At 45.8% G+C, this 12,950-nt stretch overlaps 1 protein-coding gene and 1 pseudogene across 1 annotated transcript in view; both read right to left on the reverse strand.

Annotated features, from left to right (window-relative positions):
* ZNF678 (zinc finger protein 678) overlaps positions 1-10,445 on the reverse strand; it is a 96,678-nt gene extending 86,233 nt beyond the window's left edge. Inside the window, 1 exon segment of the mRNA XM_054467622.2 lies at positions 10,258-10,445. Coding sequence (XP_054323597.1) covers positions 10,258-10,287 — 30 coding nt within the window. The 5' untranslated portion in view covers positions 10,288-10,445.
* Positions 10,446-12,621: 2,176 nt separating this feature from the next.
* LOC129022523 (5S ribosomal RNA) lies at positions 12,622-12,741 on the reverse strand (annotated as a pseudogene).
* Between the last annotated feature and the right edge of the window lie 209 nt (positions 12,742-12,950).

Genomic DNA, 12,950 nt, shown 5'->3' on the forward strand with positions numbered 1-12,950 from the left:
CGGTTATCTCCTTCAATGAACTTCTCTCCACTGACAATAAATAACCATGTCTGTGAGTCCGACTGTTTCCACTCCCTGATTGCCTTCTGGTCACCGCACCTGGGTAGTTCAGAATCACAAGAAACCCCATGCCACGTGGCAGAATGCACACTGTTCCCACCTCACCACACTCTACTCTCTCCATCCAGCGCTAGCTGTAGCCAGGCTGTCTCGCAGTCCAGAATGCTAGCCAGAGATCAAGCTTTCTGAAGTGCCTTGGGTGGGGCCCACAGATAAGGACCGCCAGGCAGGGCTCCAGAAGCCAGCAGATGCCATCAATCAGTTTCCCACCTTCCAGACACTGAGCATCTCTAGCCACCGGAAATGTCCTCTGGTGCCAGAGCTGAACTCTCACATGAAGACTCCAGAAGGCCTTGCAATGTGGGCATGCAGTAATCATTGCCTCTCTGTGGCCACAAGGAACCAGGCTCCTTCCATGGCTAGTGAGTTGTCCAGCATACTTGGGGCTCCGGAACGGCCCCTTTACAACTTTAGGCCTTAGCTGAGCTCTCCATTTACATAAGGCCAGGCAGTGCACATTATGGGAGACACCCCTGGGTAATGGGATGAGGATGGCACTTGGCATGTGAGCTAGGATTGGGTTCCCACCGCTCTTCCCCACCAGGCAGTGGCCAGCTAGCTTCTGTCCCCTTACTGACCTCCTTTGCTACAATTGCATTTCTAGCAGGCAGTGTATCAGGGAAACATCCGCAGTTTTGGACCATGCAGAGAACCACTACTGGCCAAGCATTCCCAACCTGACAGCAGAACAGTACAGCACTGCTGAGGTGAACTTGGCAAAGAACTTTGAGACCATGAAGGCAGCCAACACTTCCAAGTCATCACAACCTGCCTCTCCCATAGATTTATTGTAGACCAACTCAACCATCTCCATGTCAACAAGAAATGCTCCTCACTCTAAGCCATCACCCTTGGATTTAGATCATGGGGCTGTCCTTTCTTTAGAATGGAACTGAAAAGCTTTAATTTCTATAAAAACGTAAGGTTTTGGACCACAGCCTTATTAAAACAAACAAATATGAGCATAGTTGTCAACATATGGAGTACCTGGAATAAACTGCCACTTGAAAGTATAATCACTGTTTTTTTTTTGTTTTTGAGACAGAGTCTTACTCTGTTGCCCAGGCTGGAGTGCAGTGGTGCGATCTTGGCTCACTGCAAGCTCTGCCTCCTGGGTTCACACCATTCTCCTGCCTCAGCCTTCCGAGAAGCTGGGACTACAGGCGCCCGCCACCACGCCCAGCTAATTTTTTGTATTTTTAGTAGAGACGGGGTTTCACCATGTTAGCCAGGATGGTCTCGATCTCCTGACCTCATGATCCGCCTGCCTCAGCCTCCCAAAGTGCTGGGATTACAGGCATGAGCCACCGCGCCCAGCTTTTGTTTCTTTAGCCTGATAGGACAATATCGGAAATTTCCTTGGTCACAGAGGATATAAAACATAGTTTGAACAAAAGCAGCAATAAAGCTACAAACTATTATTCGGTGTATTTGCTTAAGTATAAGACAGCTGACTGGGGCTTTATCATGTAACATTAGTTTGCTTAGTTTTCATTAACTCTGTTGAACTTAAATTGAATTGTGAATACACATATGGCTAATTCATATTGTAATTAAACTACAAATTGACATAAACTGTACATAAAAAGCTGCACATTGTCATCCAAAATAATGCTTAGGTAAAACCAACAATACAATAAACCGATGTCAAGGGACCTACCCTAAAATAAAAACACAGTTAACGTGGAACTGCAAAACCAGAATGAGAGAAACATTTACCCATAAAATCTTGTTTGGAACATTGATACAACACTAGAAAAGAATTTTTCTAAATAACTACAATGTTCATCTGTAACTGTGCATCTATGAAGACCAGGCATTCTGAATCATTGCCCTGTGGTGTATGGCAGTACAATTTTACAGAAAATGCACTACAATAATTAATAAAATTATCTAATGTGAAAATTTTAATAAGTATTTACACTACAAATTACTTATATTACTAATACATTGATGCTATTATTTTACAAAATAAATAACCTGTAATACAGCCTTTAAAAGCAAATAATAGCCTCACATTTCTAAATTTAAAAAATACAAATTTTGTGAAACATGGTTAAGAGTAACTGATAAAAATTTGGGCATAAACTATATTATAGTTTGGACAGAGGTTGAAAAAAGTGGATGAAAATCTTAATGAGCCCTTTTGTCTGCACTAAACTTAATCTTACAGGTGAATATTATAATATATATAGGGTACCTACTAGCTATCTAATTTACTTTTTACACAATGTATAAATTCTACCATGTTGTTCTTCATGTTTGAACCTAAAATAACACACAAACATACAAGAGAACAAAATAAGGCAGAAATGTATGGAAACAGTGACATTATCAAGATGATGGAATAGGAGTTCCCTACTTTTATATTCCCTTGCAGAAAAAAAAAAACAAAAAAAAACTAGTCAGCCATCCATCAACCAAAATAACTTTATGAGAGAGCCAGGCATAGTGGCTCATGACAGTAATCTCCTCCATTCAGGAGCCTGAGGCAGGAGGGCTGCTTCAGGCCAGGAGTTCAAGAACAGCCTGGACAATATAGTGAGCTTTGGGATACTGGGCATTAGGAAACTGTGCTAAAACCCAAGATCAAGGAGTCACTTTGAGAAGACAGGCCCTTTGATTAATAAAGTGTCATATTATCCAAAGCAATCTGTAAGTTAACTCAAATCCCTATCACAATTCCTGTGCCACTTTTCATAGTAACAGAAAATGCAAGCCTACAATGTACATAGAACTACAAGAAATACTGAATGGCTAAACCAATCATGCGGAATAAGAAAAAAGCTGAGGGCATCATACTTGTCACCCACACAAAACAGTTCAAAAGTCACTGTTTGTAGATAACCTGGGGAAACCCTGCTAGGTACTCAGTGGGAGCCACACTCATCCACGCATCTGGTATTAGGCCCACCATATAGCAGAACTCTGCCCTAGTGCCTGCTCCACAGAAAGTCCTGAAGACAATCCAGTCTGCCCAAAAACATGATAGGACTCACAACCACATGTGCTCCTGGTAAGAAGCCCACTAAAGGTAAAACCCACTCCAGATTTGGCAGCAACCTTGTGACCCAGCTACAACCCTTTTTACTGAAAGCCCAGAAAAGATCTCATCAGGCTTGAGACCCAAAAGATGAAGATCTTTACCTACTGAAACCAGTTTATAAAAATGAAAAGGTGTTTGCTCCTTCAAATGCACAAACACCAATGCAAGTCTATATTATGACCATTCTCACGGTTCTATTTGAACATAGAACTGGAAGTCCTACGTAGAATAATTAAGCAAGAAAACGTAGAAGATCAAAATTGAAAAGAAGAAAAAATGTCACTGTTTGTAGATGGCATAATCTTATATATGTAAAATCATAAATAGTCCACCAAGAAATAGCTTAAACTAATAAATGTATTCAGTAAAGTAGCAGAATATACAATTAACTTACAAATATCAGTTTTGTTTATACAGAGTAGCAATAAACCAGTAAAAAAAATCTCATTTACAATAGCAACAAAATAATAGATTTCTTAGCAATAAATTTAACCAATGTGGTGAAAGATCTATTCTTTGGGCTCAACTTTTGTGTGCTCTTAATCAACTTTAAAAATTTTAAAAACAATAAATTTCTGCCAAATCAAAAAACAAACAAAAAACGATGCAACAGAATCCAGGTCTTAGATAAAGACAACCATGAGTTAAAAAGAATGATTCAAATTTATTTAGCTGGTAAAAAAATTTGCATATATTTCAAGAAGCAGAAGAAAAAATACATATTAAGTTGTCCAGGTCAGGCATGGGGGTTCACACCTATAATCTTAGCACCTTGGCAGGCTGAGGTAGAAAGCAACCTTGAGGCGAGGAGTTCAAGACCGGTCTGGACAACATACTGAGACCCTGTCTCTACAAAAACTTTACAAATTAGCCAGGCATGGTAGTATATGCCTGTAGTCCTAGTTATTCCAGAGGGTGAGGCAGGAAGTCCTTGAGCCCAAGATTTCCACGTTGCAGTTAGCTATGATTGCACTCCAGCCTAAGTGAAAAAGCAACACCTTGTCTCAAAACAAACAAACAAAAGAATAATAAGATCTTTCTAAATTAAATACTTTAACAAAAGGGAGGCCGGGCGTGGTGGCTCACGCCTGTAATCCCAGCACTTTGGGAGGCTGAGGCAGGCGGATCACGAGGTCAGGAGATCGAGACCATCCTGGCTAACACGGTGAAACCCCGTCTCTACTAAAAATACAAAAAATTAGCTGGGTGTGGTGGCGGGCACCTGTAGTCCCAGCCACTCGGGAGGTGAGGCAGGAGAATGGTGTGAAACCAGGAGGCAGAGCTTGCAGTGAGCCTATCGCGCCACTGCACTCCAGCCTGGGAGACAGCGAGACTCCGTCTCAAAACAAAAACAAAAAAGAAAAGGGAGAAGAGCAAAATTTCTTCCCTCATTCTCATGTGGAAAAATTAAGTTTCTTCCTTATAATTTGTATTTGCTACTACAACAGCCAGGTCTTGAACTCCTGGACATTGGAATTCCAGTGAGCATTGGATTAGGCACATGAAAGAGGGAAGAAAGCAAAAAAGAGAAAGGTGCTCTCAAGGATCCACAGGTGGGGGACAGTGAAGGATTGGAGGAAGAACTGGTTTATGCTCAGATACTGGTCCATGTGGGGCTATGCCCTGACTCATTTCTGTGTCCATGCAGGAAAATGAGATTATAATCAGCTAGTCCAGAAGCCCAGACTGATGAAGGGAGCAGGTTGTGGCTACAGAAACAGTATCTGAGGTAGGGGATATGCCAAGAGTCCTGAAGACACATGTGTGATTTTTGGTCAGAGACTCTAGGAGCGAAGGTGTTGTATGTGAAATTCCTGAGAGGGAAGCCTTGTTCTGGAAGAGGCATGCCCACATCAATAGTTAGTGGCTATGTTCTTGAGTGGGTGGGGAATCATGTGAAAGCAGCTGTGGGGAAAGGGGGTCTGTTTTCAGAACTCCTTCCCTCTAAGTCCTCAGTCCCCTCTCATCTTGGAAGGACACCTGGAATCACAGGACAGTGCAGTGTGACAGCCTGTGTACAGAACAGAGCCTCCCTTCACTGAGAAAGGGCATCTACCTCCAGCTGCCGCTCCTGCACTTTTGACAAAACTTCTGACACCAGATGTGTGGAGTTTCCTGAACACCAACCAATTCTCCAACACCACTGGTTGCTCAACAATTCAATACTGACACCACTCAGTTTGCACAGACCTTGCAAGGCCAGGCCTCAGTCCCATATCACTGCCCCCACTACAGAGGCCAGTCACATGCACCAGGGACCCACCTATACTTCTTGAGTGACTGCCTGTAACTCTGGGACTCCCATAACCCCATACTCAAGTTCAATAATTTGACAGGACTCCTCACAGAACTCAGCAAAACATGTACCAGTTTGTCATGAAAAGTACATCTCAAAACAGCCAAATGGAAGATCTGTATACAGCAAAGGAAGGTGGCAGGAGAAGATTGGGTGGGTAGGCAATCCTGGTAAATAGATGTGATAGAAGAAATTCCCCATCCTTTATGTTCTCAAAGAACAGCTGAATGAGAAGAAACACTCTTCTCATTTTGACTTAGATGATGCTCCCTTTTTTTTTAACCTATTACAAAGCCAAACACGGATTGCAAATTCCCATTTTTGTCTCATAAACAATCACCTGAACAATTCTCTTTAGTGGTAAAAAAAAAAAAAAAAAAAAGTACTTGTTCACCAACCACCGCTTAACCCATTTATGCTGGAGGTGGCAAATTTTTTTGTGTGTGAAAAATCAGACCATGGTGATGACCCTGAGCAGTAGGGTCATCTAGCAGTAGGAAGTATAAATAACTCCCACGAGCTTAGTGCTCCAGTAATGGAACACTAGGCATAAATGGGTTAGCTTCTCTCTTTCCAACAGGCCTCTGAACTTTGATGCACACTCAGCCTGAGCCAACAAATAATTCCTCTTTATGCCCCTCCTAAACACAGGCTGACCTCAGGGTGAAACATTCTCTGATCTAGGATCTAATTTTGGCACCTTTCATCCTGTCCTCCCCTTCCCACATTCTTTCTAGTCTTGTGTGTTCCCCTTTAAATAAAGCCCTTTTCTGCCTAACATTTCAGATGACTGCAGATATAGTTGGTATTTTTCCCGTTGCAATACTCCTTTAGAATTAAGTAACTTTTTATGTAAATCTAAATTAGCTTTATTTGACAAAGTCTAGAAACAGCCCAGGACAACGAAATTTATCCTCAGAAAGAGCTTCAGAACCCGTCTTCCAACCCAACCCCATTTGCATCTGCCTATGGATCTCCCACTTTCCAAGAGATCTGTAGCTTCTCTCAATGTAAAGGGCTCCTCCGTGCTTGTGTGAGCAGGCTGGGACACCTGCAGAAGAGGCTCCTCAGGAAGAACTAACTGGGCCTTCAGTGACCTTCTTTTGCAGGCTCAAGATTGGCCTTAACTTAAGAGTCACTGGGCTCAGACTTCTGCTTTCCAGTCAGGGCTATTCATTTAGTTTTAAATGAGAAAATGCCCAGTTTGAAGAATTCAGCAAAATCACTCAGACAGTGTTTATAAAAGGGAATAAAATTGTAAGACACTTACATTTTATGTTTCAAAAGGAAAGGCAAAAGTGTCTATTCCTTTCAGATAACAAAAACGTCAATTAAATATTTCTATAACAGATCATTTAGGAAACACTTACTAAATGTGAACCCTTCTAAGAGGAGCCATGTCCCATCTCCTAAAACTTAGCATTGAATTTGGATGTCCAGATAATTAAATACAGAACATTTAATGTCACAAATTATCCACCCAGTAAAAAAGAGGAACTGATGTTTCATGAATCTATATAATTTACCAATTAATCTACCATACTGTCTTGTGAAAGTGAATTTCCTATAGGCATAATGAAAAAGAGATGTTTCCTATTTTTTTCCCCGATAGAATTCCCAAACTTAAGCCCTGAGATTCTGTTTGAAACTATCCTTAAAACAGAACAGAACTAAGAAACTTACTACACTTACTCTGATGAAGAAAAAGGTAAATGAGTTTTTTAACAAATGAAATATATGACTACATATTTTTTTCCTAGAATTCACCACTTTCATGCCCTTTGTAAATATTTTCTAACCTTTCAAGCTCTACTGATAAAGTGTAATATATACTTAATAAAAAACTGATGATGAAATAAGTGAACAAATCTTTTTAAGGTGACAAACTCAGGGAGAAGCAGTGCTACCTGGAACACAGACACATCCGACTCAAGCGTCAAGTCAGGCTATCCTATAACTTGGGACATTCTCCCACTCGCCATTCTGCTCACTGAAGTGCTCATTGACCATTCTGTCTGGAGACACTGCACTGCGCCTCACGGTGTGCCCCAGGGATGTTTTGCTTTGCATGTTCTCGCACCAGCTCACTGGAGTAGGTTTTGCTTGTCCTTTGGACTAGTTTTTCTCCCTTCACAAGTCTGAGAATCCAGAGGGCAGGAATTATTTCTGTCTTTTCCCAACACCACTGATGTGTCTCCAGGCAATGAAATTGGGGGTTGGGGGAGAATGTCTAAGGGGTTAGCTTTTTAGATGAAGGGTGTACCAGAAGACTTCTCTCAGCCCCAGGACATCCAGCTGCTTCACTGAGAGGCTCCATCTCCATGCCATAGGCTGTCCTCTGGGAGGAAAAAACCCAGGAACCAAAATTCACTAGATACTCCAAGAGACATAGCCACTGTGGGCATCTTGGGCCATTCCCAGACAATTCTGAAATTCAGGACTAGGATAAGAGTGGCTGAGGAGCCGGGCGCGGTGGCTCACGCCTGTAACTCCAGCACTTTGGGAGGCCGAGGTGGGCGGATCACGAGGTCAGGAGATCCAGACCATCCTGGCCAACACGGTGAAACCCCGTCTCTACTAAAAATACAAAAAAAGTAGCCGGGCATGGTGGCGGGCGCCTGCAGTCCCAGCTACTCGGGAGGCTAAGGCAGAATGGCGTGAACACGGGAGGCGGAGCTTGCAGTGAGCCGAGATCACGCCACTGCGCTACAGCCTGGGCGACAGAGTGAGACTCCGTCTCAAACAATAAATAAAAATAAAAAAGAGTGGCTGAGGATACAACAAGCTGTAAAGTTCCCAAAGTTTTCTAAGATATTGTACAAGGCGTCTGTGCCTAGGAAAAATAAAAAGCAGAGTGGCACAAATATTTCTTTACAATAGAGTGCCAGGGGGTTATTCTCTGCTTTCACAAACAGAAAACAAATCTTTAAAGAGTTCCACAAGCATGGGTAACTAGCGAAACCCAATCTCTACAAAAAAATAAGATAAAAAGAATTAGCCGGGTAGCACACACATTTAAGCCTAGCCACTCAGGAGGCTGAGGCAGAAAAATCACTTGAGTCCAGGAGGTGGAGGCTTCAGTGAGCTATGACAATGTCACTGCATTCCAGCAGCTTGGAGGACAGAGCAAGATCCTCTTAAAAACAACAAGAAGTCAGGTGTGGTGGCTCGCCCCTGTAATCCCAACACTTTGGGAGGGAGAGGCGGGCAGATCACGACGTCAAGAGATCAAGACGATCCTTGCCAACATGGTGAAACCCCGTCTCTATTATAAATACAAAAATTAGCCAGGTGTGGTGGCGCACGCCTGTAGTCCCAGCTACTTGGGATGCTGAGGCAGGAGAATCGCTTGAACCCAGGAGGCGGATGTTGCAGTGCGCCGAGATCACGCCACTGAACTCCAGCCTGGCAACAGAGCGAGACTCCAACTCAACCAAAAAAAAAAAAAAAAAAAAAAAAGCCGGGTGGGGAAAAAACAACAGGCCAGGCGTGGTGGCTCACGCCTGTAATCCCAGCACTTTGGGAGGCCAAGGCGGGGGATCACGAGGTCAGGAATTGGAGACCAGCCTGACCAACATGGTGAAACTAAAATACAAAATACTAAAAATACAAAAATTAGCCGGGGGTGGTGGCGCATGTCTGTAATCCCAGCTACTCAGGAGGCTGAGGCAGGAGAATCGCTTGAACCCGGGAGGCAGAGGTTGCAGTGAGCCAAGATCGCGCCACTGCACTACAGCCTGGGCTGCAGAGCGAGACTCCTTCTTAAAGAAAAAACAAAAACAAACAAAACAACAACAGCAACAACAAAGAGTGCCCTCCAATGTTCTGTGAAAAAATGATTAATTAAAATATTGTGCCTGGAGTACGCAATAAAAGACAAATAGCTAACAATGTTGTGAATTGAAGAGGTGACGGTGGTTTTTATGAATTTTGGAAAGAAACTGAAAATTTAGTATTTTATTGCAGGCCAGAGTTAGGCTGGGAGAACAGAGGAGTGGATTTAAGACCCTGCTTTCCATGTTATTTGGAAAATGCAGGGGAAAAGCAGTCTCTCGTGCAGTGTTAAAATAATTAGCAGGCAATTAGACTGAGGTGGCTCTAGTGTCTTGCGTTTCTACATGAAAAAGAATATTAATAGCTCAAATGCATTTCTTGTTAATGACTGCCTTAAGTGGAAACAAAATCCAGGTTCAACCAATCACAAAACTCCAATTAATCACCAATTAAATAACCAGGAAATTTCCACCTGGACAGTCCAAATAAGGTGACTGTAACTGTCGCCAGTCAATTATTAAATTTGGCTTGCTTCCTCATGCACCTTACAAAAAAGCTTTTCCTTCAAGCACCTCCTCCATAAACCCACAAGCCACACACCATAGCTGGGCGCTCTCTCATTCATGAAACTCCCTTTCCTCAAACTCACTCTTCAAAGCTTTAAGAGTGACTCCATTTTTCACAGGAAAAAGGATGGACTGCACAGCTAAGATAAGCCCCATGGAACAGCTCTTCCCACGCATGTTTCGCACACCGATTTGGCTTCTCCCCGATGACCCTCCCCTCTGGACCAAGCACACAGTCTGGGGGACCGGCGGGGCTGCGGCTTCATAGCCGCCCAGAGGCCGGGGCGGAAGCCGCGGCGCAGTGATGGGAGGAGAATACCGCGGCGGCCTGGCCCCGCCCCTACCCAGAGGTGACAGATCCCACCGGTGCCAGCCGGGACTCCGGGCCCCGGACTCTAGTGCTGACGCCGGAAGGCCGCGCTGCCATCTTGGAACACCCTCCCGGGAACTCTCACCGTTTTCCGGCTTTCGGGGTGTCCTGGCATCTTAGCTATGTAACTCCCAGTACCTGCAGGTCACAGGGAAACCAGACACTGCAGCAGCAGAGTCACCAGGGCCTCCCGCAGCTGAGGATAAATAGCCGAGAATACGGTACCGAAGCTCCAGCTGGAGCACAAGACAAAGGCCCCGCCAGATCCCGGAAACCGCCTCTGCCTCTCAAGCTGCGCTTCTGATTGGACAGTTCCCACGTCAATGTCCCTAATTGGACAGGGCTCCAGGACCCGCCTCCTTTGGTTATGAGTAACAGGAGATGAGGTCACAAAGGGGTTGAAATGAGACTATTAACAAAATGGGCAATTTTTTTGTATCCTTCCAAAATTGTTCCATGTCTTTCCATGCGTACCGTCTTTTATAAAGGGCGCACTTTTAAGCCAATTTGCAATCTCTGTTCCTGAATGTCTAAACAACATCAAATCATCTTCTGTTGGAGAAAAACCTGAAGATGAGTTTTCCTCCCAAAGCGCAGAACAGTCAGAAGCCGAGGCGTGCTTGGGAATGCTGGCGGGTGGAAAGGGGAGGCGCATTCCGGTGCGCCTGTGGAACTGTCCTTGCAAGCAGGACCCAGCTCCAGAACCGCTACGCAATGCATGTGTTTCTGACCAAAGGGGGCCTGCTGTCCACCCGCCTCTTCTGCTGGGCAGGGCAGCACATGGTTGGAGTATTTACACCCAGGCAGGTGTCCCAGGGCAGTCCCCTGTCAACCCATCATAATAAAAAAGTCAGAATCTATTTTCAAAAGTATATTCAAAGGCACATGTTTAGGATACCTACCTGAGAGCATAGACTAAAGTTGCCCTGATTATACATTCCAACTAGTAACCGTTACAAGTAGGTTTTAAGAAAAGAAGCAGTTCCTAAAATTTTCATCAAAAATTTACATTAAAATCCATAAGCCACTGACTGGCTATACATTGTTCTTTGTATCACAAATTCCAGATGAGACAGCTAGTTAGGAACAACATACCTTTAAACAATTGCCCCTGGGAAAGGGTGTGGAGCTGTGTCTCAAATCCCATACTCAAGTCTCTCTGGGCCAGAAAAATCTTCCGTGCCTCACAGAGCTTCAGCTGTTTAGAGCTATTCTTCTTTTCTTATCTCCATAGTCAGTACACTTGGACCCTTAACAAGAAATAAGTTCAAACAGAAAATTTGCCAAGCCACAGGAATAATGGCCTGTCAGTGCCCTTCAGGAAGCCGATTGTCACTTTCCTTCAACACCCTTTCCACAGCTTCACCCCAACACACACATCCTGGATCCCAGGAGAGAGGGGCTGAGGCACGCCCAGACACACCTCGCTGCCCCTCCTGCAAACATACACCCACACACAGGCACACAGACAAAGACACAGACAGAGACAGCTTGAAGGAGAGCAAGAGAGAGGGATGGAGACATAGAAACGGAGGGAGAGAGAGAGAAGGCTACAGAAAGAGCACGAGGTGGAGGGGGAAGAAGAAGAGAGAGGATGAGGGACCTAGAGAGCCATAGAGCCTTGGAGAGGAAGTGTTCTGCTCCGGTAGACAGGGCCCCTTTGAGCAGGCCGGGGTAGGGTGGAGGGTGCTTGGGCTGGGCCAGAACAGGGTGGAAGGGCTAACGGAGTGACCCAACAGAGCCCTGAGACGTATTTTTTGTTGGATTGGCTGCTTCGGTGGTGCGTTTCATAGGACTTTTCCTTTGTTGGCTCCTCCCTGTCCTCTTGGTGCGGTGGGCCCCGAGATTTGTAGAGTGCAACCGTCCCTCTAGCGAGAGCTGTGGCACCAAGCATGCCCACCGGGTAGAGGCCTGGGTCTGTCTCGTGTCCTCGGAACTGGAGTTTATACGAAGTTGGTGGCAATGGGATTCCGAGTGCACAGGGACGGTTTTCCTGGTGGCTGGAGAAGGCAATGTCCTTCAGCTGGGGAAAGCAGCCCATGCGTTCTGGAGCGGAGGTCTTGGCTGGTGTCTTGTGGGGCCCGCTTTCCCTGCCCGCCCCTTCCCCCGGCTTGGACGGTGGCAGCGGCGCCGGATGAGTGAATTAAATTCCCTGGGCGTCCCGGGAGAGGGAAGACACCCGGGACGGCAAGGAACCCGCCCCTGAGCCTTCGAGGCTGGCCCCGGCCCGCCCCGCCCCGGGCAGCGAGCTGGGCTACTGATGGGGTGGCTGCCAGGCGGAAGAGCTGGGAAGCTGCTAACTGGCGGTGCTGCAGTGGCGGACGCCACACGAGGAGGTCCCAGGGTACCGCGAGGGCGCAGGCGGGCGGAAAAGGAGGAGCAGAGTCAGGGGGCGGTTGGGAAGCACCGCGATAAAAGGGGGAAAGAGGGAGGGACCGGGAAACCAAAAAGTCTACAGCACCTGTTATTCCCAGGCGGTCTCCCAGTTAAGTACTAACCAGGCCTGACCCTACTTAGCTTCGAGAGATCAGACGAGATTGGACGCGTTCAGGGTGGTATGGCCATAGACGCCTGGCAGCCCCAAGAGCTCCGCTCAGTCTTGCGCGCCCGACTCCAGGCATCCCGGCAACCCCGGGTCCACGGGGCTCGGATCAAGTACCCCTGAGCTGCTCGCCGGCGGCCAGGCTGGTCGGCTCTCCCCCTCTACCGGCCGCTCTCCTCTTCTACGCCCGAGCACCGTCCGCCGCGCGCTGCGCCTTCCGCTGGCCTCCCAGAGCC

Source organism: Pongo pygmaeus, chromosome 1 (assembly GCF_028885625.2).
Source record: "Pongo pygmaeus isolate AG05252 chromosome 1, NHGRI_mPonPyg2-v2.0_pri, whole genome shotgun sequence".
NCBI lineage: Eukaryota > Metazoa > Chordata > Mammalia > Primates > Hominidae > Pongo > Pongo pygmaeus.